This window comes from Aquila chrysaetos, chromosome 3, assembly GCF_900496995.4.
Source record: "Aquila chrysaetos chrysaetos chromosome 3, bAquChr1.4, whole genome shotgun sequence".
Classification (NCBI taxonomy): Eukaryota; Metazoa; Chordata; class Aves; order Accipitriformes; family Accipitridae; genus Aquila; species Aquila chrysaetos.
The window spans coordinates 77,843,198-77,869,014 of record NC_044006.1 but is presented as its reverse complement, the minus strand read 5'-3'; the positions used below and the strand labels follow the sequence as shown (position 1 = coordinate 77,869,014).

At 63.4% G+C, this 25,817-nt stretch overlaps 1 protein-coding gene across 1 annotated transcript; it reads right to left on the bottom strand.

Moving 5' to 3' along the window:
* Positions 1 to 134: 134 nt before the first annotated feature.
* On the bottom strand, positions 135 to 24,753 carry NBEAL2 (neurobeachin like 2). The gene is given in 55 exon segments (XM_041122626.1): positions 135 to 635; positions 1,751 to 1,886; positions 1,986 to 2,134; positions 2,215 to 2,376; positions 2,457 to 2,573; positions 2,671 to 2,765; positions 3,039 to 3,211; positions 3,304 to 3,413; positions 3,532 to 3,621; positions 3,713 to 3,829; positions 3,922 to 4,019; positions 4,089 to 4,206; positions 4,316 to 4,425; positions 4,520 to 4,650; positions 4,734 to 4,874; positions 4,958 to 5,082; positions 5,163 to 5,258; positions 6,172 to 6,340; positions 6,342 to 6,510; positions 6,746 to 6,903; positions 6,990 to 7,110; positions 7,315 to 7,439; positions 7,521 to 7,678; positions 8,098 to 8,247; positions 8,463 to 8,768; positions 8,860 to 8,997; positions 10,032 to 10,191; positions 10,266 to 10,444; positions 10,523 to 11,191; positions 11,498 to 11,583; positions 11,762 to 11,921; positions 12,013 to 12,171; positions 12,314 to 12,467; positions 13,024 to 13,126; positions 13,201 to 13,360; positions 13,459 to 13,592; positions 14,122 to 14,293; positions 14,744 to 14,836; positions 14,942 to 15,024; positions 15,124 to 15,457; positions 15,541 to 15,660; positions 15,757 to 15,889; positions 15,982 to 16,553; positions 17,248 to 17,346; positions 17,485 to 17,568; positions 17,692 to 17,775; positions 17,997 to 18,103; positions 18,175 to 18,460; positions 18,957 to 19,042; positions 20,087 to 20,169; positions 20,251 to 20,372; positions 20,456 to 20,537; positions 21,102 to 21,266; positions 21,518 to 21,606; positions 24,328 to 24,753. Coding segments are annotated over 55 exon segments (8,736 nt in total). The 5' UTR covers positions 24,739 to 24,753; the 3' UTR covers positions 135 to 530.
* Positions 24,754 to 25,817: the final 1,064 nt, after the last annotated feature.

Genomic DNA, 25,817 nt, shown 5'->3' with positions numbered 1-25,817 from the left:
AGGGGGGACACACGGGAGAGGGGGTGTCACCCCCCCCCCATCTGGCGCGGGGCAGACAAGGGCCTTGCACACATTTATTTCCCATAGATATATTAATTTTTTCTTTTTTTTTTTCTGTAAAAGATCTAAAAATGGATAGAAAAAAAAAAAAAAGTGGGGGGGGACACACCGGCCGGCTCCTGGCCAGCGGGTATGGTGGAGTGGGGGGGGGGGGGCAATGGACGTGGCACCCCCCTTCCCAGCGAGGGGTCCCCCGCCTCCTCCTCCCCCCCGTCCCTCCGCGGGAAGGGGGGACGCATCCCCCTAAAATTTGGGGGGGGGGGTGGTGGTGCGTGTGTGGCAATTCTGTGCCCCCCACCCCACCGGGGGCTGGATAAGGCCACGGGCGATGGGCTGAGCAGGCAGCACGGGGCTCTCCGACCCCCCCCGGGCTTTGCGGGGCGCAGGGGTCCCCCCCCTCTCTCTGTGCCGGGCAGGGTCGGGGGGGGGGGGGGCGCACGGGGCACCCTGGGTGGGTGGTGGGTGCCAGCCTAGGACTTGCCCTCGGCGGGGTTGTACTCCGTCTCGCCGGCCGAGACCTGGGAGATGCGCCGCGTGGAACGCCACAGCCGCCGGTGGAACTGGCCCGGCCGCACCTGGGATGGGGGGGGCGGGATGAGCACCCACCCGATGCCCCTGGCCCCTTCCCCGCCTCCCACATTCACTTCTGAATCCCCATTCTCTTTATCCATCTCCATCCTCATCCCCTTCTCCATCCCCATCGCCCTCCCAAATGTCCGTCTGCTTCTCCATCCCCATTCTCATCAACTTCTCCATCCCCATTCCCTTCCAAATCCCCGTCCTCATCCCCTTCTCCCACCCGATCCTCTTCCAAACACCCATCACCCCCAGCCCCTTCCCCATCACACAACCCCTTCCAAACCCCATCCTTTGCTCCACCCACACTCATCCCTTTCCCCTTCCAAATCCTTATCTCCATCCCTTCTCCCATCCCCTTCCCCATCCGCACCCCCAACCCTTTCCCAACCCCTTCCTCATCGCCATACACCCACCATCCCCTTCCCTATCTCCATCTCCTCATCCCCTTCCCCATCTCCTCATCCCTTTCCCCTTCCCTATCTCCTCCTCCCCATCCATCTCCATCTCCATCTCCTCCTCCCCATCCATCTCCATCTCCATCTCCTCCTCTCCATCCATCTCCATCTCCATCTCCTCCTCCCCATCCATCTCCATCTCCATCTCCTCCTCCCCATCCATCTCCATCTCCATCTCCTCCTCCCCATCCATCTCCATCTCCTCCTCTCCATCCATCTCCATCTCCATCTCCTCCTCCCCATCCATCTCCATCTCCACCTCCATCTCCACCTCCATCTCCACCTCCATCTCCACCTCCATCTCCACCTCCATCTCCACCTCCATCTCCACCTCCATCTCCACCTCCATCTCCACCTCCATCTCCACCTCCACCTCCATCTCCTCCTCCCCATCCATCTCCACCTCCATCTCCATCTCCACCTCCATCTCCATCTCCATCTCCATCCCTTCCGTCTCCTCCATCCCCACCTCCACCCCTTCCCATATCTCCTTCCCAAAATCTCCCCCGTGCCACCCCACCCCACCTCTGTCCCATTGCTCTGGAGACCAAGGAGGACAAGCAGAGGTCCCCAAGCCCAGCAGCACCCAGTGGACACCAAGGCATGACCCCCCCCCAGCCCACACATCACCGCCTGGGGTGGGGATCCACGCTCACCTCAGCGGGCTGCCCGGCTCCCACCACGATGAGCTTGCCATCCTCCAACCCCACCAAGATGTGACTCTTCTCCTTGGTGACGGACACGCTGTGGACGGGCACCCGCATGGGCACGGGGGGCATGGCCGCCCTGAGGCTGTGAGAAGACGAGCGGTGGGATGGGACCCCTCGAGCCCCCCCCCAGGGCACCCCACGGGGGTGGTTGGGGTGGGACAAGGTGGGTGGTAGCCCTCACCTCTGGAGGTCACGGATCTCCAGCCCGCACTGCATGGTTCCCAGCACCACAAACTCCTCCGTCAGACACATGGCGGTCACCTCCTCGTCCAGCGGGACGGAGGAGAGGTGCTTCCCGTTCACCGAGTAGAGGTGCAGCGCAAACCTGTCCTGAAAGACAGAGCGAAGACGGGGGGGAACACACGCGCTGACGGTGACGAGGGGGAGGACACAGGGACACCCGGCCATACCTTCAAGCAGGCTCGTTGACCCACGGCGGTTTGGGCGACCACCTGCCCCTCCGGCCCCACGGCCAGGTGGGAGAGGACGGCGGGTGGTGAGGTCTCGCCGGGCGGCCGCAGGGACCGAATGAAGAGACCCCGGCGGATGGTGTGGATGATGATGGTGCCATCCTACAGGAGGAAGAAGACACGAGGCGATGATGGTGGCACTTCCCACCCTGCCGCCCACCCTGCCACCCCAGCTCGCTCACCTTGGAGCCCGAGACCGCCATGTCCAGCTCGGTGCTGATGGCCACGCATGTCACCTCAGCGTCGTGGCCGTACAGGACCTGGACGGGTTTGGGAGCCAAGCCGCTGGAAAACCCACCCTGGTGTTGGGGGACATGGGGACCTCAGTGACCTGGTGGCAGTGCCCACCGTGAGCTCCCCCCTGGCTGGAGCGTGGGGTAAGGGTCAACCCCCTACCTGCTGTAGGACCTGCCACACCATGCAGGTGGTGTCCCGGGACCCAGAAATGAGGTAGATGCCGCAGAGGTCAAGCGCCAGGCAGGTGACAACATCTGTGACACCCAGAGGGACACCGTGAGGTGCTGGTCCCATCCCACCATGCTCGGCACCCCGACCCCGTGGGACGGCACCAAGATGTGTTTTGGAGTGTGGAGATGCTGCTAACCCAACCCCACTACGGCTCTGAGATGGAGCCTGGACTGTCCCCAGAAGATGGGAGACACTGGGAGATGTCCCCTGCCCGCTCACGTGTCCCCTGCCTCCCCTCATGGCCCTACAAACCCACTGGGGCATCACCGGACCTTCATCGTCGGAGGAGGACGTACCTATGTGCCGGGTGATGTGCCCAACCACCTTCCCTTTGGCCAGCAAGGTGACGCGGAGGCTGTTGTCCCAATGTCCCCCACTGAAGAGCAGCTTCCCGTCGGGAGACACGGCCAGCGTGCGGGAGCAGAGGTCTGCGCCGGGGGCGAAGGGGCCCTGCAGGAAGCGCTGGGTCCTGGTGGGGAAGGACACGGGACGGTGGGAGAGCCACGGGTGGGCTGGTGGCACCTCCGGGGACCATCCCTGGGGACCACGTGCCCAACTCACTTTGCGTTGGAGACGGTGGGGTCTTTGGTGAAGCTGAAGTAGTTGGAGATGTTCTTGTCGTAGGGTAACCAGTTATGGGTCCCCAACAAGCCATTGGCACTCACGGTGACCTGGGCAGAGATGGAGATGGAGGTGACACAGCTCCCACCACTGAAGCCCTCCTGGGGTTTGGTCCCGGTCCCCCTGGGCTAGCAGCATGCGCCCGTGCCTCAGTTTCCCTGCGCTCACCAGGACGTCGGGCGATCCCTGAGTGATGAAGGAGTGCGCCTGGTTCTTGGGGACCACGGCTTGCACCAGGGCCACCCCATCGCTGATGCCCTGTGGGGAGACAGCAACCAGTGGGCACCCTCCTGGCCACCACCAAAACCCCCCAGTCCTGGCCAGGGACCCCGCCCGGAGTTGTCCTCACCTCCACAAAGAAAGACTTGAGTTGGTCCAGGTTCTCGAAGACGTTGGGCGACCGGGTGTCGAGGCGGGCCAGCCTCCGGGCAGCGCTCTCTGCTGACAGCCGGGCAGGATGAGGTTCCTGGGGGTGGGGGGGACGAGGGAACCCATGAGAAGGGGGGTGGCCCCCCCTCCCAAAAGGGGCTATTTTCTGGGGGTGGGGGTAAGAGCTACCTTGAGCAGCTGGCAGGGCGTCTGCCCAAAGTTGCTGATGATGCCCTCCAGAGCCTTCCTCTGCGTCTCGTCGGCGATGGCGTCCAGGTCCACGGCCCCTGGGGATGGGGATGGTCATGGGGGGCCACCTGGCAGGCACCCCCCCACTTCCCTGCCCCACGGCTCACCCTCATAGGTGCAGTAGTAGAAGACGTTGAGGGCCTCCACGGCGGCCGGGCCCCGTTGCTTGTACCCGAAAATGAGGTCGATCCACTCGTGGAGGTGGGCTGAGACATACTCTGACTCCTATCCAAGGATGGGGCATCAGGGTGGGCCGGGAATGCCCACCCCCCCCGTAACGACCCCACCAGGGGTAGGAGTAGAGGAGGGGTTGGGGTGAGCTCCACCGTCTCACCAGGGCTTTGCGGTGCTGGTAGATGAAGTCCTCGCGGGAGCGTGCCCACCGGGGCAGCACCACGTCGCCCACCTTCTCGTTGGAGAGCTGCAGGCAGCCCAGGTCGAAGCCTGCAGGCAGAGCAGGCAGGGGGTGAAGGACACCGACCCCCGCCGTGCTCCCGTGGGTGCTGTCCCCACGGTGGGGATGATGGGTGCCCCTTACCGTTCTGGTTCTCCAGGAACTCAGGGAAGTAGAAGAACTCAGGGATGAGCTCCTTGACGTCCACGGGGTTCTCCATGCGGGCTTGCCACGCCGCCGGCACCGAGTGGAACTGCCGGTCCGAGCAGTCAAACCTGGTGGCAGAGGACACCCGGTTGGAGCCCACTCATCCCCCCCTTGATGTCCCCTCCCTGGGGTTCACCCACTGGGTGCCCACCTGCCGCTCTGCAGCTGGATGTGGAGGGTGGTGAAGGGCTCGGTGCGGATCAGGTAGTGCATGACGCCTGCCGCGTTGGAGTAGTGTGTGCCGTAGTGGAACTTGTCCACGGTGCCCGTGGGGTCCTCGAAGCTCTCGTACCTGGGGGCGAGGTGGCGGGGGGTCCACCGGGAGCCAGCCAGGCGCTCCCCGCATCCCCCGTCCCCCTTTTTAGGGGTACTCACTTCTCCTTCACGTCCCGGGCGTGCCGCTCGTTGGCCACCCCGATGGGCTTCGACAGGTCCCGAAAGACGGCCGGGTCGGTGAGGTCGAGGGTCTCTGAGACATAATCCCGCAGGATCCAGGGGAACTGGGTGGGGGCGGGAGGTGGGTGAGGCTGGGGGGGACACGGGCTCACTGGAGGGATGGTGGGGGGGGCACGGGGCTCACCACAGGGTACTGGGAGAGGTCGTTGTAGGTGCGCCCCGCGATCGTGTTCAGCTGCATGAGATACTCGAAGTTGGAGATCTCCCGCAGGACCCATTTCTGGAGCGAAGGGAGGGTGGTTGAGATCAGCTGGGGGGGGAGGAGACGGGGCAGACACCCCACCCCAAGGCTGTGCCTGTCCCATGGCCATCCCTGGTCCCACGGCTGTCCCTGGTCCCACAGCCATCCCCATTCCGTGGCCATCCCTGGTCCCACAGCCATCCCCCATCCCATAGCCATCCCTGGTCCCATGGCCATCTCCAACCCATGACCATCCCTGGTCCCACGGCCATCTCCAACCTGTGGCCATCCCTGGTCCCACGGCCATCTCCATCCCATGACCACCCCTGGTCCCACAGCCATCTCCAACCCATGACCATCCCTGGTCCCACGGCCACCCCTGGTCCCACGGCCATCTCCAACCCATGACCATCCCTGGTCCCACGGCCATCTCCAACCTATGACCATCCCTGGTCCCACGGCCATCTCCAACCTGTGGCCATCCCTGGTCCCACGGCCATCTCCATCCCATGACCATCCCTGGTCCCACAGCCATCTCCAACCCATGACCATCCCTGGTCCCACGGCCATCTCCAACCCATGACCATCCCTGGTCCCACGGCCATCTCCAACCTATGACCATCCCTGGTCCCACGGCCATCTCCATCCCATGACCATCCCTGGTCCCACAGCCATCTCCAACCCATGACCATCCCTGGTCCCACAGCCATCTCCAACCCATGACCATCCCTGGTCCCACGGCCACCCCTGGTCCCACGGCCATCTCCAACCCATGACCATCCCTGGTCCCACGGCCATCTCCAACACATGACCAGCCCTGGTCCCACGGCCATCTCCAACCCGTGGCCATCCCCAGTCCCATGGGCATCCCCATCCCATGCTGGTACACTCCCCTTTTTGCCATCTGGGAAGGGGAGATATGGGGTGGGGGTGGGCAAGGAGGGGGCAGTACCTGGGTGAGCCCCGAGGCTTTCAGCAGTTCCTGGGGCGACCGGCTGCCGAAGTAGATCTGGTTGGGGGGACGCAGGCCAAGGATGCAGGAGTACACCTTGTTCCTCACCTGGGGGGACGGGGGGGAGGACGTGGAGTGGCTGGAGCCTGGGCAGTACCGTGGCCCCGGGAGGGGTTTGGCGGGGCAGGGGGAAGGGTGCCACCACCTTTTTTTTGAAGTTGAGGAAATAGTTGGCCTGGTCGATGAAAAAGAGCTCGAGCGCGGAGCGGCGCAGGTTGTAGCGGCGCAGGTGGACCTCGCGCAGGTGGGACAAGGGGCGCTTGAAGTCGTAGCCAATCCCTGCCGAGATGGGGGGGGGGGGGGGCACAGAGCCCCGTGGGTGTCACCATCCACCCGGACCCCCATTCCCGAGGCAGGGATGGAGGTCAGCGTCAACCTGGGGCTGGGAGGACCCTACCCCCAAAACAACCAGCACCCGTCATGATGGGCTTCTTGGGGAGATGGGATGGGATGGGTGGGGGGGTTCCTCACCCCGCCTTGCTGCAGGGACCCCCTGAGGAGCACACGCCGTTACCTCCCTCCGTCTCCTCCTTCTCGCTGCTGCCGTCATAGAAGTAGACGTGCTGGGTCGTCACCTCCAGGCGGCCGGGGACGACGGCCACCGTCGTGATGAGCTCGCAGTCCTCTGAGACCACCAGCTTCTCCCGCTGGTTCTGCTCCTTGGGCTCAGCCCTGGGTGACACAGGAGGGTGAGGAGACCCCGGTGACACCCCCAGCCTGGGCAAGCCAACACCATGGCAGGGGATGGGGACACTCACTGGTTGTCCAGGACCGGGAGGTCCTCTTCGGCCAGTTGGTCATCCTCCAGCTCGCTGACCTTGGCCTCCTTGGCCATGGCGAGCGGGAGGGACTCGGCGGGGTTGTGGAGGTGGTCGGCTCCTGAAACGAGGAGGGGGTCAGCAGGCTCCCCTGGTCCCCCACAGCTGGGGCACAAGCCCTGCGAAGGGCCCCCATCCCACCCCCCAACCCCAACGGGGTCCCTGACAGCTCCCAGCTCAACCCCACCACGTGCATCCAACCGGTGGCATCCCCTCGCCCACGGCACGGAGGGACCCCCGGGTGTCCCACTCCCATCAGCCTCACCCAAGTTGTCCCGTAGGGCGCTGGCCTCCAAGTGTTGGTCAAAATTCAGGTTGGGCACCAGCTTCAGCCTCATCCGGGAGTAGGTCTCGGCGCTCGACAGCTTCCAGCGAACCTCTGGTGGGTTCCTGGGGGGCAGGCGGGGGTGAGGCACGCCGGGGACCCCCAGCCGTGCCACCCCTCCCTGGGGACCAAAGCGGGGGGCTCACCGGTCTGCCCAGGCGGAGCGGGGCGAGGTGAGGAGGCGGCACAGGGACCGCCACTGCTTCAGCACGGTGCTGTGGTGGTTGTTGGCTTGCTTCAGCACGTTGGCGTGCCGGGTGTTTTCCGCCTTGGAGCGCTTCGCCGCCGGCTCCAGCACCAGCTCCTGCCGAGGGAGCAGGAGATTGAAGCGGAAGCACGGCTGGGGCTTGGGGACATCCCCGAGGTGAGGAGCACGTCCGTGGGGTGACATCCCCAGGGCAAGGAGAATATCCCCAGGACGATGTACTTGGGGTGAGGAGCATATTCCCGGGATGATGTCCCCAGGGTGATGAGCACAGCCCTGGGATAATGTTCCTGGGATGAGGAGCACATCCCTGGGATAATGTCCTCAGGATGAGGAGAACTTCCTGTGGGCAATGTCCCCAGGGTAAGGAGCATGTCCCCAGGATGACATCCCTGGGATGAAGAGCATGTCTCCAGGATTAAAGTCCCCAGGGTGAGGAGCATGTCCCTGGGATGACATCCCCAGAGCAAGGAGCACGTCCCCAGGGTGACGTCCCAGGGGCGAGGAGCAGGCAGTACCTGGAACATCTTGCAGCTGGCCGCCTTCTCCTGCTCCCGCCGCTGGGAACTGCTCATCATGGCATCGTAGCAGGCGTTCCAGAAATTGGACATGTGGTCGTGGCTCTTGGCAAAGGTGTCCATCTCAAACTGGGCCATGGTGGGCTGCACCTACCGAGAGAACCGGGATGAAAGGGGAGGCGTTTGCAGGGCTTGGCACCCACCAACCATCATCCAGGCTATGAGCATCCCTGCCCTGGAGGTCACCCTTGCAGGCTGTCCCAACCCGGTGGTGACCTGGGCACCCCACCGCAGTACGGGCCCATCTCTAAGCCTGTGAAGGTGTTCCCCATCAGCGATGCCACCCCACGCCCCACGGCACCCACGTGCTTCTCGATGAAGCCCCTCCACTCCGGGGTGGTGCAGAAGAGCTGGAAGTCCTCGTAGAACGTGGGGCTGCCGTTGGTGGGGGGCAACGAGGGCAGGAAGAGCTGCAGCTGCAGGGTCTCATAGCACTGGTCCATGAGCGTACGGACGATGGGCACCAGCCAGGAGAAGGTCTCTGACCTGGCGTCCAGTGAGCGTCGCAGCGGGGTCTCCAGCTTGCCCAGCAGGTAGCAAGCCTCGTCCTTTTTGGGGGCCGAGGCGGTCTGCAGCAGGCTGTGCAACTTCACGTACGCCAGCGAGTGCAGCTGCGGGGGGGACATGGGACATCAGATGGGGCCACCAGCCCTGCCCCAAGGGCTGGGGTCTCACCCAGAGCCCCAGGAAAGGGTGACCCACCTGGGGGTCCTGCAGCATGATGTAGCCCACGAGGATGCGTAGACCCGTCTGGGCCATCTCCTTGAGGTCGGAGGTGCCGTTGGCCAGGTGGTACCAGACGCCCAGCTTGTCCAGCAGACTGCTCACCCCCTCGTAGATCTGGGGGGGGGGCACAGTGAGCCCCCCGCCCGGCCACGCACCCTCCAATTCTCCAGCCGGGTGGGTGCAAAGCCACCAGGTCTGCGTCCCCATCACCCAGCCACCCTCGGTTTTGCTTGACATGGGTTTGGATTATGGGTAGGGGTTAGGATTAGGGTTTCGGGGTAGGGTAGAGCCCCAACTCATAACTTTAATGACAAACTAGTTAGGGTTTGGCATGATGGTTATGGGTTGGGGCGTAGGGTATGGGTTTACGGTAAGGGTGTAGGGTTAGGGTTAAGGGTTAGGGTTGGGGTTAGGGTTGAGGTTTATGGCAAGGATGTAGGGTTAAGGTTTAGGATTAGGATTTAGGACGTACGGTTAGGTTACACGTTATGAATTAAGGTTAGTGTTTCGGTTACAGTAAGGATGTAGGGTTAAGGGTTAAGATTAGGGTTAAGGGTTGGGGTTTACAACAAGGATGTAGGATTAAGGTTTAGGATTAGGATTTAGGAGGTACGGTTAGACTTACAGTTTATGAGTTAGGGTCATGGGTTAGGGTTAGGGCTTAGGGTATAGGGATAGAGGGTTGGATTTATGGTAAGGGTGTAGGGTTAAGGTTAAAGTTTAGGATTAGGGGTTAGGGTTTAGGGTTAGATTTTAGCATATAGGATTAGAGTATCGGATTTGGGTTTATGGTAAATTTGTAGGATTGGGGTTAAGGGTTAGAATTAGGGGTCAGGGCTAGGGTACAGGATTGGGCTTCACAGCAAGGGTGCAGGGTTAGGGTTAAAGGCTTAGGGTTAGAGTTGGGGTTTATGGCAAGGGCATAGGGCTAGGGCTAAGGTTTGGGTTTAGGGGTTAGGGTTTGATTTACCGGTTATGGGTTAGGGTTATGGTTTAGGATTAAGACACAGGTTATTTTCTAAGATTAGGTTCAAAGGCTGCAGGTAGGGGCAGGGTTTAGGGTTAGGGCTAACATCAGGGGTTAGGGGTTAGCATTAGGGTTCAGAGCTTGGGTTTGGTATCAGGAAGCCCTGCTCATGCCCATCCACCTTCTCGCTCCACAGGGCCTGGTTGTTGTGTCCCTCGGAGAACAAGAAGTCCTGGAGCAGCCGCAGCAGCTTGAGGGCATTGTGGGTGAGACCGGGCAGGGCGGCCGGCCCTGACTCCTTCAGGTCCGTCAGCGCCGACTCCAGCATCATCTCCAGCAGGCTGCGGGAGAGCAGGCACCTCAGTAGGGTGGTCTCCCCTTGGGACGCATCCCCCCAGACCTGGGCAGGACTCACCTGCGCTTGATCTCATCGGGGGGCCGCACCAGCTCGCACGCCGTCCCCAGCTTGGTAAGGACGGAGAAGACCTGCCCGCGCTCCCTCCACGCCGCGTCATCCCAGCCCTCTACCCCGCGCCAGGTCACCGAGAAGACGATGTTGGTCAAGAGGTTGCACAGCTCCTCCTCGGGCGTTTGCTGCCAAAGGAGAGGAAGGGTGAGAGGTCCGGTGTCCAGCGTAGCCCAGGGTGGTGGGCACGATGGTTTGGGGCTCACCTGGGGGTTGCTGGTGTTGGAAATGTTGTCACTGGGCAGCGCGTCCTGGTAGCTGCTCTCATCCAGGACGTTTGAGAGGCTGGAGCTCTTGCGTGCTCGCATCCCCGGGAAGGGCTTGAAGCTCTCCAGGGGCGAGGGGGTGCCAGGGCCGCTGGCGGGCGTCTGCGTGCCGCTCTCGGCCGTGGCGATGGAGCTGGTGCTGGCCAGGTCGAGCCCCAGGTCAAAGGGTGAGGTGGAGAAGGGTGAGAGCGGGTGGTAGACACCATCAAAGGGAGGACCATCACCGGGGTTGGAGGACGAGCGGCTGGCCCGGTCGGAGGAGTCGAAAGACTTGAAGTTGTAGGAGTGGAAGGACTTGGTGCGGCCGCTTGGGGAGATGGAGTGGTCGGAGAAGCCTTCAGAGAGCTCCTGGTCCGAGGCCTCGTAGCCCAGCGGCAGGAAGACGTCCAGCTCCTGCAGTTCGGCCGGCGGTGGGCTCACCCCCTCCTTGCTGGAGGGGTCGGAGAGGCGGAGGAGCTCCAGGCAGCCCCCGTTGCCCCCATTGCTCAGGCTGTGCTGGCGGGACTCATAGGATTCCTTGACGTAGAGCTTGGTGAGCGTGTCCTGCCAGCCAGCCAACCTTGCCAGCTGCTTCACCATGTCCTGCTGTGCGTAGATCAAGTGGAAGAGCTGCAAGGGAAAGCGAGGGGGGAGACCCGATGATGTTGCCTCAGCTCCTGGCAGGAGCTCCTGGGGGGCTGGCCCCTCCAAGGGGCAGGATGCTTGGTCCCGAGCACCCCAGACCCTCCATAACCATCATGGGGTGCTGGGGCCGCACCACCTCCATGCTGGCACGTTCACGTGCTGGCAACCCCGTGCATGGGGTGTTACCACCATCCCCACGGCCCCTGCGTTCAGGCAGGACTGGGTGCCCAGGGAGCTCAGCCCCAGCGCGACAACTCGGTCACAGCCTGTTGCATCCATGGCCCTGCTCACCTTGCGGCAGATATCGAGCCGGACGGTCAGCTCAGCCCGGTGGGACAGGTAAACCACGGCCACCAGGTCCTTGTAGTTGGGAGGGTCTACGGACAAGGAGAGACAGTACGGTGGTGGGACACCTCCTTCTGTCCCCAAAAGCCACCAAAGCCCCCCAGCCCCAAGACCAGCTGAGCCTCGTGGGAAGCCACCAGTGATGACCCCATGGCACGTGTTTGGGATGGGTGGCCAGGGCCAGCCTGCTTTCGGCAGGGTACATGGTACCTGCCCCGAGGACCTGCTCTGAGAGGCAGCGGAAGAGCAGCATGGAGCTGGGGATGTCACTGAGGCAGGCGATGAGCCCCTGGTACCCGATATCCTTCAGCTTCAAGCGGTTCTTGCTGCGCTCAGGTACCTTCTCGTACTTCAGCATCTTGTAGAGGACCTGGCGAGACAGAGAGAGGTGGCCGCTCCGCTACGGCAAAGCCCCTGGTCGCTGGGGATGGCAAGAGGTTGGTGCTGGGGACCCGCCTTACTTTGAAGACTCTCTCCCGCACTTCATCCGAAAACTTCTTCTGCACCAGCAGTGAGAAGAGGACCTCCACGTGGCCCGGCTCAAAGAGAAAGGCAAAGAGCTGCTCCTGGGCAGGCGAGCCCTTCAGCAAGCTGTGGATCACCTCCAGCGCCCCACAGACCTGCAGGACATGGGGACGGTTGTCCACTGCCCTCCATGTGCCCCACCGGGATCTCGGCGGCTTCTCCCCACCTGGTGCCGAGTGCCGGGCCAGCCCGTGGCACACTGAGGTGTTTGGGGACCAGGGTGGCTCGGTGCCGTACCTGCTGCTCGTCCTGCACCCCGGCCACGTAGCTCAGCAAGCTCTGCATCTCCTCCCCGGAGAAGCTCCTGCAGAAGAAATCCTTCACCAAGCTGAAGAGGGACGTCTGCACTGTCTTGATGTCGTCGGTGGCTGTGGTCTTCTCCCTGGAGGTGCTGATGGACGGACATGCATGGGCATTCCCTCTGGGGACATGCAGAGCCACCTTCTTGCCCCTTGTCACCCACCACTGGCACGATCCCAAATCCCACCGTGAAGCCTGAGGAGCTCCAAGACAGCCCAGCGTGGACATCCCTTCTGGCCAGCCCTGCCCACTGGGAAATGTCCACCCCACGCATTTGGGTCTCTGCAGGGTGTGAGCAGCCCCAATATCATGGGCGTGTGGAAACGCATCGGGTCGGACAAGAACAGTGGATCAGCTTGTTGCAGAAACCACCATGAGCCGAGATGCTGCTGGAGAGGTGCTGGAGGTGGATTTTGGGGCTGACTGGTCACAGATATGGCTGGAGGCTTGGGGATGGGGCATGGCCATGGGGAGGGGAAGGTCCTGCACCCACCACCATGCTCCCACACTGGGAGATTTTCCCAGGAGGTGCTTGCAAGGGGGATATTGCCCCAAGCAAAGGGTGTCTACCCCAAACCGCAGCTCCACGGGGTGAAGCCCACCCCCACGTCAACATTAGGGGGTCCAGGCTACAAGCAGCAGCTCACCCGTAGTATGACCGGATAGAGTCCAGGATGTACTGCACCCCGTACTTCTTGCGGATGCGCTGCTTGTGGTCCTTGACGACGTTGGCCAGATACTGGATGTGACCTGCAGGGAGAAGGTGTGAGTAGCCGTAGAGGCCGGTTGGGATGGAAAACACCCCCAGCACCCCCAGTTCCCACCTAAGCGGACGGCAAAGTCGCTGTTGCTCCAGATACGGAAATCGAAGAGGAGATGCTGGTAGAGGAGGTGGAGCAGGAGCCCGCTGCCCTCAGAGGCTACCTGTTCCATCAGGATCTGCGAGGCCATCAACGTGCTCATGTCCAGCAGCGAGCCGGAGACCTGCCACGGGTGAGAGGGAAGGCTTGCAGCCCCGGCGTCCTCCTTGGGGAACGGCCCCGAAGACTGCGGGATGGAGCCTTTGGTAGCAGAGCCCCCACCTTCTGCAGCAGTGCCCCGACGATGGCCGGCCCGTGGCACTGCACCAGGCTCTCCTGGTTCACCGGGTGGTGCTGGATGAAGTTCTTCACCAGCAGCAGGAAGGCGGCCACGCTGTTCCTCTCCAGCCTGCTCTCTGCAAGGCACAGGGCAGAGCCCCACCGGTAGCTGTGAGCCCTGTGCCCACCCCAACACCTTCCTACGGGGCTGCCTGCCTCTGGATGCAAAGGGCATCCTGGAGACCCCACCGCCAACTTTTCTCTGCAAACTTTTCAGCCTGTTCTCCTATCTCCTCCAAATTTATGTGAGTGGAAACCTCCGTTTGCTCTGAGCTTGGAAATAAGCAGCTGGGTATCGGGAGAAAGCCTGTTTCGCCTACGCAGGAAAAGGCTCCCGCGTGAACCCAGTCCTGCTACAAGACATCAGAGACTCCAGGCAAAGGCAAGCCCGAGGTAAGCAGGCTGGAGCCACCCTCGTCTTCCCAGAACTGCTTGTTTATGACTAATCGGGTCATAAAAAGACGCCAAAGGTTTCTCCATTACCCCGTAACTCTTGGTGCCTCAGGCAAGACCTCTCCTGCCCGTGGTAGACACCAGCCTGGTCCAGGCAGCGGGGTTACCTCCAGCCACCCGAGGCTCCTGCTACACGTCCCCCGAGGTCCTCACCTGAGGACCTGCCCAGCGGGATGAGCATGCCCTGGGCGTTCCTGGAGGACGTCAGCTCTGGCCCCACCAGGTCGTTGGTCTCCTGCTCATCCTCGGGCTCCTCCTTGTTGGACACCACTTGCTCGAGCAGGGGCAGCAGCACGCCCATCCCACCCACGCAGTTGACCACGTCCTGCCGGAGGGAGGCGAGAGGCTTTGCCGGGTGCCGCGTGGCGACGGCAGCGTAGAGGACGAGGCCGCACGTGCACCGGGGGTCCGTCCTGCTCGCTCATGGGCTCAGCCCAAGCCGGGGAGATCGATCTAGCAACGATCGGGGTGTGCCCAAACCCACCCTACAGCGCAAACCTAAAACAGGTCCCCAAAAAGCACCTGTTCCCCTGAACCACCCACGGTGCCCACCCTGGACGTTGAGGACCTATGGGGCAGACAGGTCCTTAGGGGACCCATGGGTCAACGCAGGTCCTTGGTGGACCCCATACCACGTAGCAGAGTCCCTGCAGGGTCCAGGGGAACCACCGTGGCCATCCAACACCCTGTGGGGGTCCTGCCCTGGCCTCGTACCCAAGGAGAGACCCAGCTGCCTCCACGCCATGGGGTGGTCGGGCCAGGACACCCAGCATACCTTGATATCCCAGTTGACCACCTTGTGCCCCGTCAGCCTCCCGTCCAAGCCGTGGCTGGGAGAGAGGTCCAGGCAGATGTTGTTCCTGCAGGCCTAGAAGAGAGCACCATGGGAGCATCCTCATGCTCCTGGAGATGTCACTTATGGCAGAGGGTCTACCAGTGCTGTCCCCATCCCCGGGGGGGCGGCTCTCCTCACCTGTGGGGTGTAGTACAGCAAGAGCTTGCTGCTGAGCTCCACCATGTCACCTTCCAGTGTAAACGGTGATGTGACGTTTGGTCCTGGCGGAAGAAGACTGGAGTGAGCTGGGGCATGGTGGAGGAGACCCCGGTTGCCACCAGCAGCCCTGCAGACATCCCCTGCATCCCACCCTGACGTACCGGCGCAGAAGAGCGCCTTGACCTGGGCTTGCTGCAGAGCCTCGCAGAAGATGGCCACGGAGCCGAGGTGACCCTCCAGGGACGTAGGGCTACCCCACTCGGTGTCCTGGCTGCCGGCTGCTGTGGTGGCCACCACCCCCTCCGTGGGGGGCTGAGTGGGGGTCCAAGCATGGGGGCCCAGGGCGGCAGGGACGGACTGGGAACGGCCGAGCGTGGGGTGCGGGGGGAAGACCAGCTCCGGCCCATGGGATGCCAGCGGGTGGCTGGCGGCAGCGGTGGCCGCGGTGGTGGTGGTCCGGTGGCCCGCGGAGCCGATGCAGCAGGAGGTGAAGGACTGGAAGGGAGAAGGAATCGGGCTTAGCCCCCAGCCCCATGCCACGGGGAAGGGTCTGGCTGGGCGCCGGGGGTGTCCCCCACCTCGTGGAGGGAGGGGAAGCGGAGCTGCGCCGTCTTCCGCAGGTGCCCGTCGGCGTAGATGCTGACGATGTTCTGACCGAAGGGCCGGCGGCCGGCGACGTGGACGATGTCAACGCAGTGCTGGGGGGACAGAGAGAGGGCGTCAGGCATCCCGGTGTCCTTGTTGCCCCCCCCCCCCCCAGTGGGGATGGGGACAGGGGTGGGGATGATGCTCACCCAAGCAGAGTCATTGAAAGCAAACTCCGGCAATGCCACCGTCATGTAGTCCTTCTTGGTGCAGACAGCCACCACCAACACACCGCCGGCGGTGAAGAACGCCTCAAAGCCCGTCCCACCGGCCGTGAAGAAGCTGGTGGAGGAGAAGCGCGGTGGGGATGGTGGTGCTGCCCCTCCTCATCCTCACCTCAGCCCCCCCCGCCCAGTCCCTTCATTGAGCATCACCTGTAGAGCTGCCTCCTCTTCGGCCTTGCTGGCGGCTCGGGCTCCTCCTCGCTCAGGCACAACCACGCATGGAAGGCGAAGGCGCTGCCGGGCCACTTCTGGACGGTGGGCACCATGATCCCCGCCATACCGGGTGTCAGGTCGAAGCACTGCAGTGCCCGGGGGGGTCCCTCGACCCGCGCCATCCCCGAGAGCGCCCGGATGACGGGCGCCACGTAGGGATGCGGTCCCCGACCCCGCTCGCGCCGCAGCAGCCGCAGCAGCTGCCGCAGCTCCCCGGGGCGGATGGAGAGGCTGCCCAGCGCCCGCAGCAGCTCCAGTAAATTTTCGGAGCAGGCAGCCGGCAGTGCCGGCTCAGTGGCCAGGGCACCCAGCAGGCACCCCACCATGCCCGCCTTGACGCAGGTGAGGCGGCTGGGCAGGGAGGCTTCACAGAGCCGCCGCAGCCAGCCCGAGAGGAAGATCTGCAGCTCCCGGCACGCCAGCGCCGGCAGCCAGGCCAGCAGGATGAGCAGGGGTTGCTCGTTGCGGATGGGGCGCACCGGGAAGGAGCTGTGGTCGCCCTCCACTGCCTGCCGAAACACAAGAGCTGGTTGGTGTAGCCCCGACCCCGTGGAGAGGGACGGATCCTCCCCCCGGCCATCCTGGGCTGGCAGCAGAGACTTTGTGCATCAAGCATCTTGGAGACCCCCGTGCATCAAGCCTATCAGAGAGCCCCGCGCGTCAAGAGTTTTGGAGACCCGCCGCGCGTCAAGAGTTTTGGAGACCCTGCGCATCAAGAGTTTTGGAGACCCTGCGCATCAAGCATATAAGAGACCCCATGCATCAAGAATCTTGGAGACCCTTGTGCATCAAGCATTTTGAAGACCCTTGTGCATCAAGCGTCTCGGAGACTCCCATGCATCAAGCATTTCAGAGACCGCTGTCCATCAAGCGCCCTGGAGAGCCCCATTCATCAAGCATTTTGGAAACCCCCGTGCATCAAGCGTGTCGGAGATCCCCGTGCATTAAGCACCTTGGAGACCCTGCTGCATCCAGCAGTACCAGAGCGAGCAGCACCACATCAGAAAGGGCTCAAAACTCGAAGCTGAGCATGACTCCAAGCTAAAGATGGTCCCAGGACCCCTCAAGGAGGAAGCTGATGGGAAACTAGCAGGGTGGAGAGGACTGGGGAGCAAGGAACGGGGCTGTGGGGGGCCAAGTTCTACCATGAACCTCCAGCACCGAGGGCTTTGCTTGGTGTGGAGGAGAAGCGGGCATGCTCACCATGTTGAGGAGCTCCTGGAGCAGGCGTTGGGTGGGCTGGCCTTGGCTCCTCAACACCTCGTAGAGGTGGGCATAGCCGATGCGTTCCTTGAACACCTCCTGCAAGCACCCGAGCATGTGGGACCCCATGCTGAGCCCCACCACGTGCCGCTTTCACCCCAGCCCACCTCGCAAGGTGAAAATGCCCAAACCCATCCGCTTTTGGGGTGTTCTCCCCGCCTCTGGTCCGCTGCTCACCTTGGCCGAGGGCGAGTTGCGCATGATGGCGGTGAGCACCCCGACAGCGTGGACCGCGATGGCGTCGGAGCTGCTGTTGAAGACCTACGGGGACACGGGGAGCGGTGGGTCTGCTGAGCCGTGGGGTTGATGGGACACAGCCCACCACGCCTGGTGGTTTGGTTATGGGGTGGCCCCGCCTGGTTATGGGGTGGCTCCACGTCATACCTGCTGGAGCCCGTCCCTGTCCGGCGGCTGCACGGGGACCTCGTCCTGGGCTTCACCCACCTCCCGTGAGCTGCTGAGGTAGAGCTGTGGGACACGGGGTGGGCATCAGCCCCCGGGGAACGGCAGCCGGTACGGGGTGGGGGGAAGAGGGAAGGGGGTTATGGAGGGTCCCCATCGCACGGATGCTGCTGCAGCGCAGCCAACCTGGCCCGGCATCGTTTAGAGCCAGGAAGGGTGAGGATGGAGATGCGGGTGCCCAACCCCGTTGTCACCAAGGAGGGACACCGACGCGGCCACGCCGGTACCTTGCTGTTTTGGAGGAGCCGGATGATGTGCTCGAAGCAGTTGTTGCTGAGAAAGATGGCTTGGAGGACCGGCCGGTCCTCGCAGCTCAGCATGGCTGGGATGGCATCTACAACGAGGTGGAGACAGCTCAGCACCCATCCCGCGTCCCCGTCCCCGTCCCCGTCCCCAGCCACCTACCCAGCATGAGCACGCGGAGAGCGATGAGGCCGCCGGCCGCCTCCGGCGCCAAGGAAGCGACGGGCAGGTCCGAATTGAGCACCCTGAAGTAACCATCCAGGAGGACGCGCAACGGCACGGGGCCGGCGCCGGGACTGCTGCCGTGCAGCACGTGGACCACGGCCACCACGCCACGTAACGCCAGCTCCAGCAACCCGGGGACCGGGGGGGTCCCCCCGCCTCCCCGCTGCAGAACCCCCAGCAGCACCTCCACCGCCGCCGGCGTGATGGCCCGCAGCGCGTTGGGCTGTCGGGATGACGGGGGGAGATGGGCCTTTATGTCGTCTACCGCGATATAAAATCCTTTGTTTAAGCTATTAATGCTGAGCCCAACGTCGCCAGCGCTGCAGGTTTTGCCCCCGTCGCGCTGCACCCTGCTCCCGGGTGCGTGCAAATTAATTTAAAGCAAATTTCAGAGCTATTAATTAAATGCTGACTTTCAAGCACTGGGCTAATTAAAACCTATTTCTGCCCAAATTTATTCGGCCAAGAAGTTCTCATCTGCCATCCCAGAGCCGAACTGGTGGTGAACCAGCAGCTTCAACTCAAACCCCTCTTTAATTTAATATTTTTTAAGGTAAACCCACTGAATTTAGGGCTGGAATTTTAAATATAACTTTCAAAGGCTTTTGAAAATTAAGCGGTTTAATTCCAGCGTTTATCTCGCTTGCAATAAATAACACGTTGGGGTTTATCACTTGGATGATGATCCCAAGTCCTCCCCATCCGCTTCCCAATGATACCTTGGATCCGGAGAGGATGGCCCCGAAAAGATGGATAAGCCGGAGCTGGAGTGTTTCAGGGAGCTGCCCTCCGGCTTGGAAACTCTCTGCAAGGATGAGGAGGGACAGATTTACTTTGGGGAGTAAGCAGCAAAAAAAAAACAACACAGGGGAAAAAAAAATTCATTTTCCCACCCAAATCCACCCCAAAAGGCAGCTCATGCGGGTGCTAGATCCTGTTGATGATGGAGGGCATGAGGACGCTCAAATATTTTGCAGCTCTGGTTATGCTGGGGGAGGCTTTTTTGTACTAAAAAAACCGGGGTTTTGTTCAAAAATAGGGTTCAGTTTGGGGATTTACCGGCGGTTGGGCGCATTGGGAGCTTTAGGTGATTTTTTGCAACGCCTTTGTCTCCGAGGGGGATTTTTGGGGGGCTTCCCCAGAAAAAAATCCCCTTTGCATTGATTTTTTCAGGCTCCACAGGTCGTGCAGGACTTAATCCCTGCTTCAGGATTCTATACCTGGCCCCGAGACCCCATACGTGCCCATACTGGGTCCCAGGGACAGGTATAGGCTCCTATATTTGCAGGGGCAGGTATAGGATAATCTGGGGCAGGTATAGGATCCTATATTTGCCCTCCCCTATGGGCACATATGGGGTCCTGGAGCAGGTATAGGATCCTGTATTTGTCCTTGAATCAATAGTAATCCCGGGGCAGGTATAGGCTCCTATATTTGCAGGGGCAGGTAGAAGATGTCCTGGGGCAGGTATAGGCTCCTATATTTGCAGGGGCAGGTAGAAGATGTCCTGGGGCAGGTATAGGCTCCTATATTTGCAGGGGCAGGTAGAAGATGTCCTGGGGCAGGTATAGGCTCCTATATTTGCAGGCACAGGTACAGGACAACCAGAGGCAGGTATAGAATCCTATATTTGCCCTCAAATCATATACCTTCCCCGGCATACTAGATGCCCCCACAGATCCTATATGTGCTCCTGGATCCCATCCCCACCCCAGCACCCTCTATCTGCCCCCGGATGCTCTACGCACCCATGGATCCCATACTGACCCTCTACGTGCCCCCGGATCCCATTGCCGGCGCCCAAGCCCGGCTGCAGCGGGCGATGGGGGGTCCGGGACCCCCCTTTTACCTTGGAAGAAGGCACCGAACTCGGGGGGCAAAGGGGCCGGGGCGAACTTGTATTTACTCTTCTCCTTCGCGCTGATGACTTCCCTGGAAAGAGAAGGGTGAAGTGGAGGGGACGCGAGGCGGGTGGGGGATTTTGGGGTGCAAGGCGGGGGGGTCCCCGCTCACCCGCTCAGCTGCCGCCGCCAGGTCTGGTAGGGGTCGAAGAGGCACTCGCAGAGATGCAGGGCGTAGAGCATCCCGCTCTCCAGCTGCATCCCGCTCCGCTCATCCTCCCCGATGCTCTTCAGCTGCCGGAAAACCAGAGCAGGATTTAACTGTGCCCCCGCCCCACAACCCCCCACCAAAAAATTCCACCTCTGGCTGAGCTCACCTTGCTTGCGCAGACCCGCAGCAGCTTCAGCACCTCCGGGATGAAGCCGGGGGTTTTGTCCGCTTGGATGTTTTCCAGGTTCCTGCGAGGAGGGGGATAACGCATTGGGGGGTTAATGCATCGTGGGGGGGGGGCTGGGGGTGACAACGCGGCAGCCGGCGCAAGCCAGGGCGCATCCTCAGCCGAATCCTGTCGGTGGCTGGGAAGCAGGGGATGACACGGGGGGGATGCTGTACTTCAGGGGGGGATGCTGTGCTTCGGGGGGGGATGCTGTGCTTCGGGGGGGGGATGCTGTGCTTTGGGGAGGGGATGCTGTGCTTCGGGGGGGGATGCTGTGCTTTGGGGGGGGATGCTGTGCTTCGGGGGGGGGGATGCTGTGCTTCGGGGGGGGATGCTGTCCTTCGGGGGGGGGGTAAATACTGTTTTGGGGTGATGTGATGCACTTCGGGGGGGTGATGATGCACTTTTTTGAGGGGGATGCTACACTTGGAGGTGATGGGGGGATGCTGCACTTCATGCAGAGCTGGGCTGCGTTTGGGGCTGATCCTGCAGCGCCGGGACGACCGAAACCAAGAACCCCGATGGTGGGGTGGAAGCCAGGACCAACCCCCCCACCCCACGGTGGTGATGGTGGGTTGTCACCCACCTGCAGATGATGATGAAGAACTTGAGGAGGAGCAGTGCCTGCCCCAGGCTGGCCCCGCCGCCCTCCTCCCGCGGGACCTGGGCCACGCACTGCCCCAGCCGCTGGCTCAGCACCTGCAGCACCTCCCGCGGCAGCACCGGGATCTCCGACACCGACTCCTCCGGCCTGCGACGGGGAAAACGGGGGTGGCAGGATGCGACCCCCCCCCACCCCAAAAACCCATCAACCCCCCCCCCCCCCCCCCTCAAGCTTCAGACCGGATGGTTTAAAACCACCGAGAGCGGACGAGCTGACGCGGCAAACCCCAAATTTAGCTGTGGCTGTCGCCTCCCCCCCCCCCCCCCCCCCCCCCCCCCCCCCCCCCCGCCGCAGGGTGTCACCCTCGCAGCACCCAAGGGTGCCGGGGTGCTCCTCACCTCCTGGGCTCCAGCGAGGGCAGGGCGATGATCTTCTCGAAGTTCATGACGAAGGCTTCCAGCCACTGCTGCAGGTAGGAGAGGTCCTTCTGCAAGGGCGAGGGGGGGGGGGCTGGAGTCGCTGGCCAATCAGATCCCACAGGGACCACCGCCCCGGTTGTATCAGCCAATCAGCAGCCAGAGCGGTCAACCCCCCCCCCCCCCCCCCCGCTGGCCCCACCCTCAGGAGCCACCAGCCAATTGGCACTGGGGGTGTGAGCACACCCCGGGGAGCCGCTGACCAATGGGCAATCAGAGCAGCGCAACCTGTGGAGCTTGCTGACCAATCAGCACACAGAGCAGCGCAACCTGTGGAGCCGCTGACCAATCAGCACACAGAGCAGCACAACCTGTGGAGCCGCTGACCAATCAGCACACAGAGCAGCGCAACCTGTGGAGCCGCTGACCAATCAGCACACAGAGCAGCGCAACCTCTGGGCTTGCGGACCAGTCAGCACAGCCCATAGAGCTCCTGACCAATCAGCATCCGCAGCCACACAACCCGTAGAACTGCTGATCAATCAGCAGCCAGGACGCCTGCCCCCTACAGCCAACTGCTGGCCAATCAGCAGCAAGACCCTCCGCCCCCGAAAGACAAACTGCTGGCCAATCCCTTACAGATACCAACTCACCCCCCCGGGACCTGCCAACCAATCAGCACCCGGACCACCTGCCCCTACAGGCAGCTGCCAGCCAATCAGCAGGCAGAGCCGGGCGCGGGCAGCGGCACCGCCTGGCACAGCCCGTTCCCCCCCGGCCGCACCGCGCCACGGCGGCGGGGGGGGGACGACGGGGACCCCCATCGCTCCTCGGGGTCACCCACGGCCCCGAGCACCCGACGCAGCACCCGGGGTCACCCCTGTCCCCCTGCACCCCAACACAGCACCGCGGGGTCACCCACATCCCTGAGCACCCCAGTACAGCACTTTGGGGTCACCCCTGTCCCCCTGCACCCCAACACAGCACCGCGGGGTCACCCGTGTCCCTGTGCACCCAACACAGCACCCTGGGGTCACCCGTCCCCGAGCACCCCAGTACAGCACTTTGGGGTCACCCATACCCCTGTGCACCCCAACACAGCACCCTGGGGTGACCCCTGTCCCTGAGCACCCCAGTACAGCACCTTGGGGTCACCCATGTCCCCAAGCACCCCAATGCAGCACCTTGGGGTCACCCAGGTCCCCGAGCACCCCAGTACAGCACCTGGGGGTCACCCATACCCTGTGCACCCCAACACAGCACCCCGGGGTGACCCATGTCCCCAAGCACTGCAGTGCAGCACCTTGGGGTCACCCACATCCCTGAGCACCCCAGTACAGCACCTTGGGGTCACCCATATCCCTGTGCACCCCAACACAGCACCTTGGGGTCACCCATATCCCTGAGCACCCCAGTACAGCACCTTGGGGTCACCCAGGTCCCCAAGCACCCCAGTACAGCACCTTGGGGTCACCCACACCCCTGTGCACCCCAATGCAGCACCTCGGGGTGACCCACATCCCCGAGCACCCCAACGCAGCACCCTGGGGTCACCCACATTTCTGTGCACCCCAGTGCAGCACCTCGGGGTCACCTCTGTCCCCCTGCACCCCAGTACAGCACTTTGGGGTCACCCATACCCCTGTGCACCCCAACACAGCACCCCGGGGTGACCCCTGTCCCTGAGCACCCCAGTACAGCACCTTGGGGTCACCCACATTTCTCTGCACCCCAGTGTGGCACCTCGGGGTGACCCACATCCCCGAGCACCCCAATGCAGCACCCTGGGGTGTCCCCAGCCCAGGCAGGTCCCGTCCCCGTCCCCGTTGTCCCCCCCCCCGGGGACTTCCCGCTCCCCTGGGGGACGCACCCCCCCATCCCCAACTCCCCGGGGACACGGGGTGCCCGATCACCCCCCCAGGCACCCACAGCACCGCCGCGGCGGAGGGGACACGGAGGGGACCTCGGGCCCCTCCCAGCACCATCCCCCCAAAACCCACCCCCCCACCACCCCAGTCCCCCCCCAGGACCCCCCAACCCCCCCACGTCACCCATTTCCCCCCCAAAACCCGCCTTCACCCCCCCCCGCCCCCATTTTACTGCCGGGTACTGCTCAACCACAAGCACCAGCATCCGGTGGGGCGAGCCGGGGGGGGGATGTCCCCGTCCCCCCCACAGCCACGTCCCCCCCACCCAGACCCCCCGTTACCTGGCCGGCGGGGTGACCGTGGCCGTCCATGACCCCGGTACACGGCGAGCCGCGCCGGCACAGCCGGGACGGGATGGGGGGGGGGAGGCGGTTGGGGGTTTGGGGGGGGTTGTTGTTGTTATTTTATGTCCCCCCCCCCTTTTCTCGCCACCGCCGCCTCGCTTTGCTCTTGTGCAAAGCGACCAAAAAAGAAACACCAGAGCATCAGGAAATGCCAAGTCACCCGCCGCCCCAACGGCGCTTCCTCCCACCGCACCCGGCTGCCCGGCATCGTTTTGGGGTACCGGGGTGTCACTGGTTGCCCCCAGTCCCGCGCGCCCACCCAGCAGCTCCGGGATGGGCCAGGGATGCGGCCGAGGTCACGGAGGTGGCGGCGATGGGACACGCGGGACGATGGGCATCACCGTTGGAGCCGGCACGCGGCACGAAGTTCCAGCCCCGGTTGGTTTCAAACACCACGGATAACCGGATCGTGGCGAAAACACGAGCCAAATCCTGCCGTCACCCCCCGCGTCGGTGCAACCGAAGCCAGGGTGTGTTGAGTTCGCCAGTCCTCAGCCCCAGTATCGCCCCTTGCACCCACCCGGAGCCGGCGTCCCATCCCGGCGCGGTGCTCACCGGCCCGGTGCCGGCGGCCGCCCCCGCCGGTGCCCGTCCCAGCCGGTTGCCGGCTGGCAGAGCCTGTTGGGTGGCTTCTGGGCTCGGCCGGCGCGGTGCCGCCTGGGAACGTCGTCGTGCCGGCACCTCCGTCTCTCGCCGGCGCTGCCGAGAGCTCTGGACCCCCCCCCCCCCCAAAAAAAAGTGACGGTGGCAAAGCCACCAGGTCGTCACCTCCCTGCCATTGAGTCCCAGGGGGTGACACCGGGGGTGACGGCGGTGGGAGCCCACTGAGGTCCCGGCCCCCCTGCCGGCCCCCCCCGGATGGCGTGGGACAACACAGCCGGCACCATCCCCGCCACGGCACGGCCACCCTGCGGGACAGCCCCGGGGACATCCCTGTCCCCTGCCAGCGCCGACGGCGCGGTGACGTGAGCTCTGCCCCATTTTAAAGCCACCAGAGATAACGCACCCGCTCCCGGGGTGCAGCCCTCATCCGATGTCACCAGCCGGGGAAGGGGACGACGGTGGGGGACGCTGCCATCGAGGTGACGCTCGGACCGGTGCCGTCACCCGCTGCCCTGGGTTCGAGACTCAAAACAAGCCCGGTAGCGGGACGGTAAAAGCTTGACGCAGGCCAGGGACGCGTCCCGGCGGCCTCGTCCTCGCCGGGTGCTTGGGGATGTCACCGTGGCGAAGGCCAGCACGGTTTTGCAGCGTGACCCGGCTGGGGAGGTGACACCGAGGTCCCGGCCCCGGTGCCTCTCAGGGGTGGCACGGCCACCTCGTCGGTGCGGCACGGTGAGCGGGCACGCCCCGACAGCGTGGCACGCTCGCCGTGCAAGGGTGCGCGCCCCGACAGCGTGGCACGTGTCCCCGAGGGACCGCGCACACGCCGACGGCATGGGACGCGTCCCCGTGCGAGCGCGCGCTCCCCGATGGCGATGCATCCGTCCCCGTGCGAGCTTGCACACCCGACGGCGTGGCACGTGTCCCGCTACGACCACGCACGCCCCGACGGCGCAGCACCTGCGCCTGTGCGAGTGGGAACACCCCAGCGGCGTGGCGCGTGTCCCTGGACGAGGACGCACGCCCGATGGCGTGGCACGTGTCCCCCATACGAACATGTACGTCCGCGTGCCCCGTGTGACCGTGCACACCCGACGGCATGGCATACGTCCCCGTACGACCACGCGCACCTCGGTGACGCGGCACGTGTCCCTGTGCGGGTGTGAACACCACAAAGGGGTGGCACCTGTCCACGTATGACCACGCACACCCGATGGCACGGCACGCGTCCACCGTATGACCACGCACACCCCCGACAGAATGGCACGCGTCCCTGTACAACTGTGTACAACCCAACAGCGCGGCACATGTGCCCCTACAACCACGGACACCTCTACAGCACAGCATGCGTCCCCATACAGCTATGGACACCACGGCATGGCATGTGTCCCCATACAACCACAGACA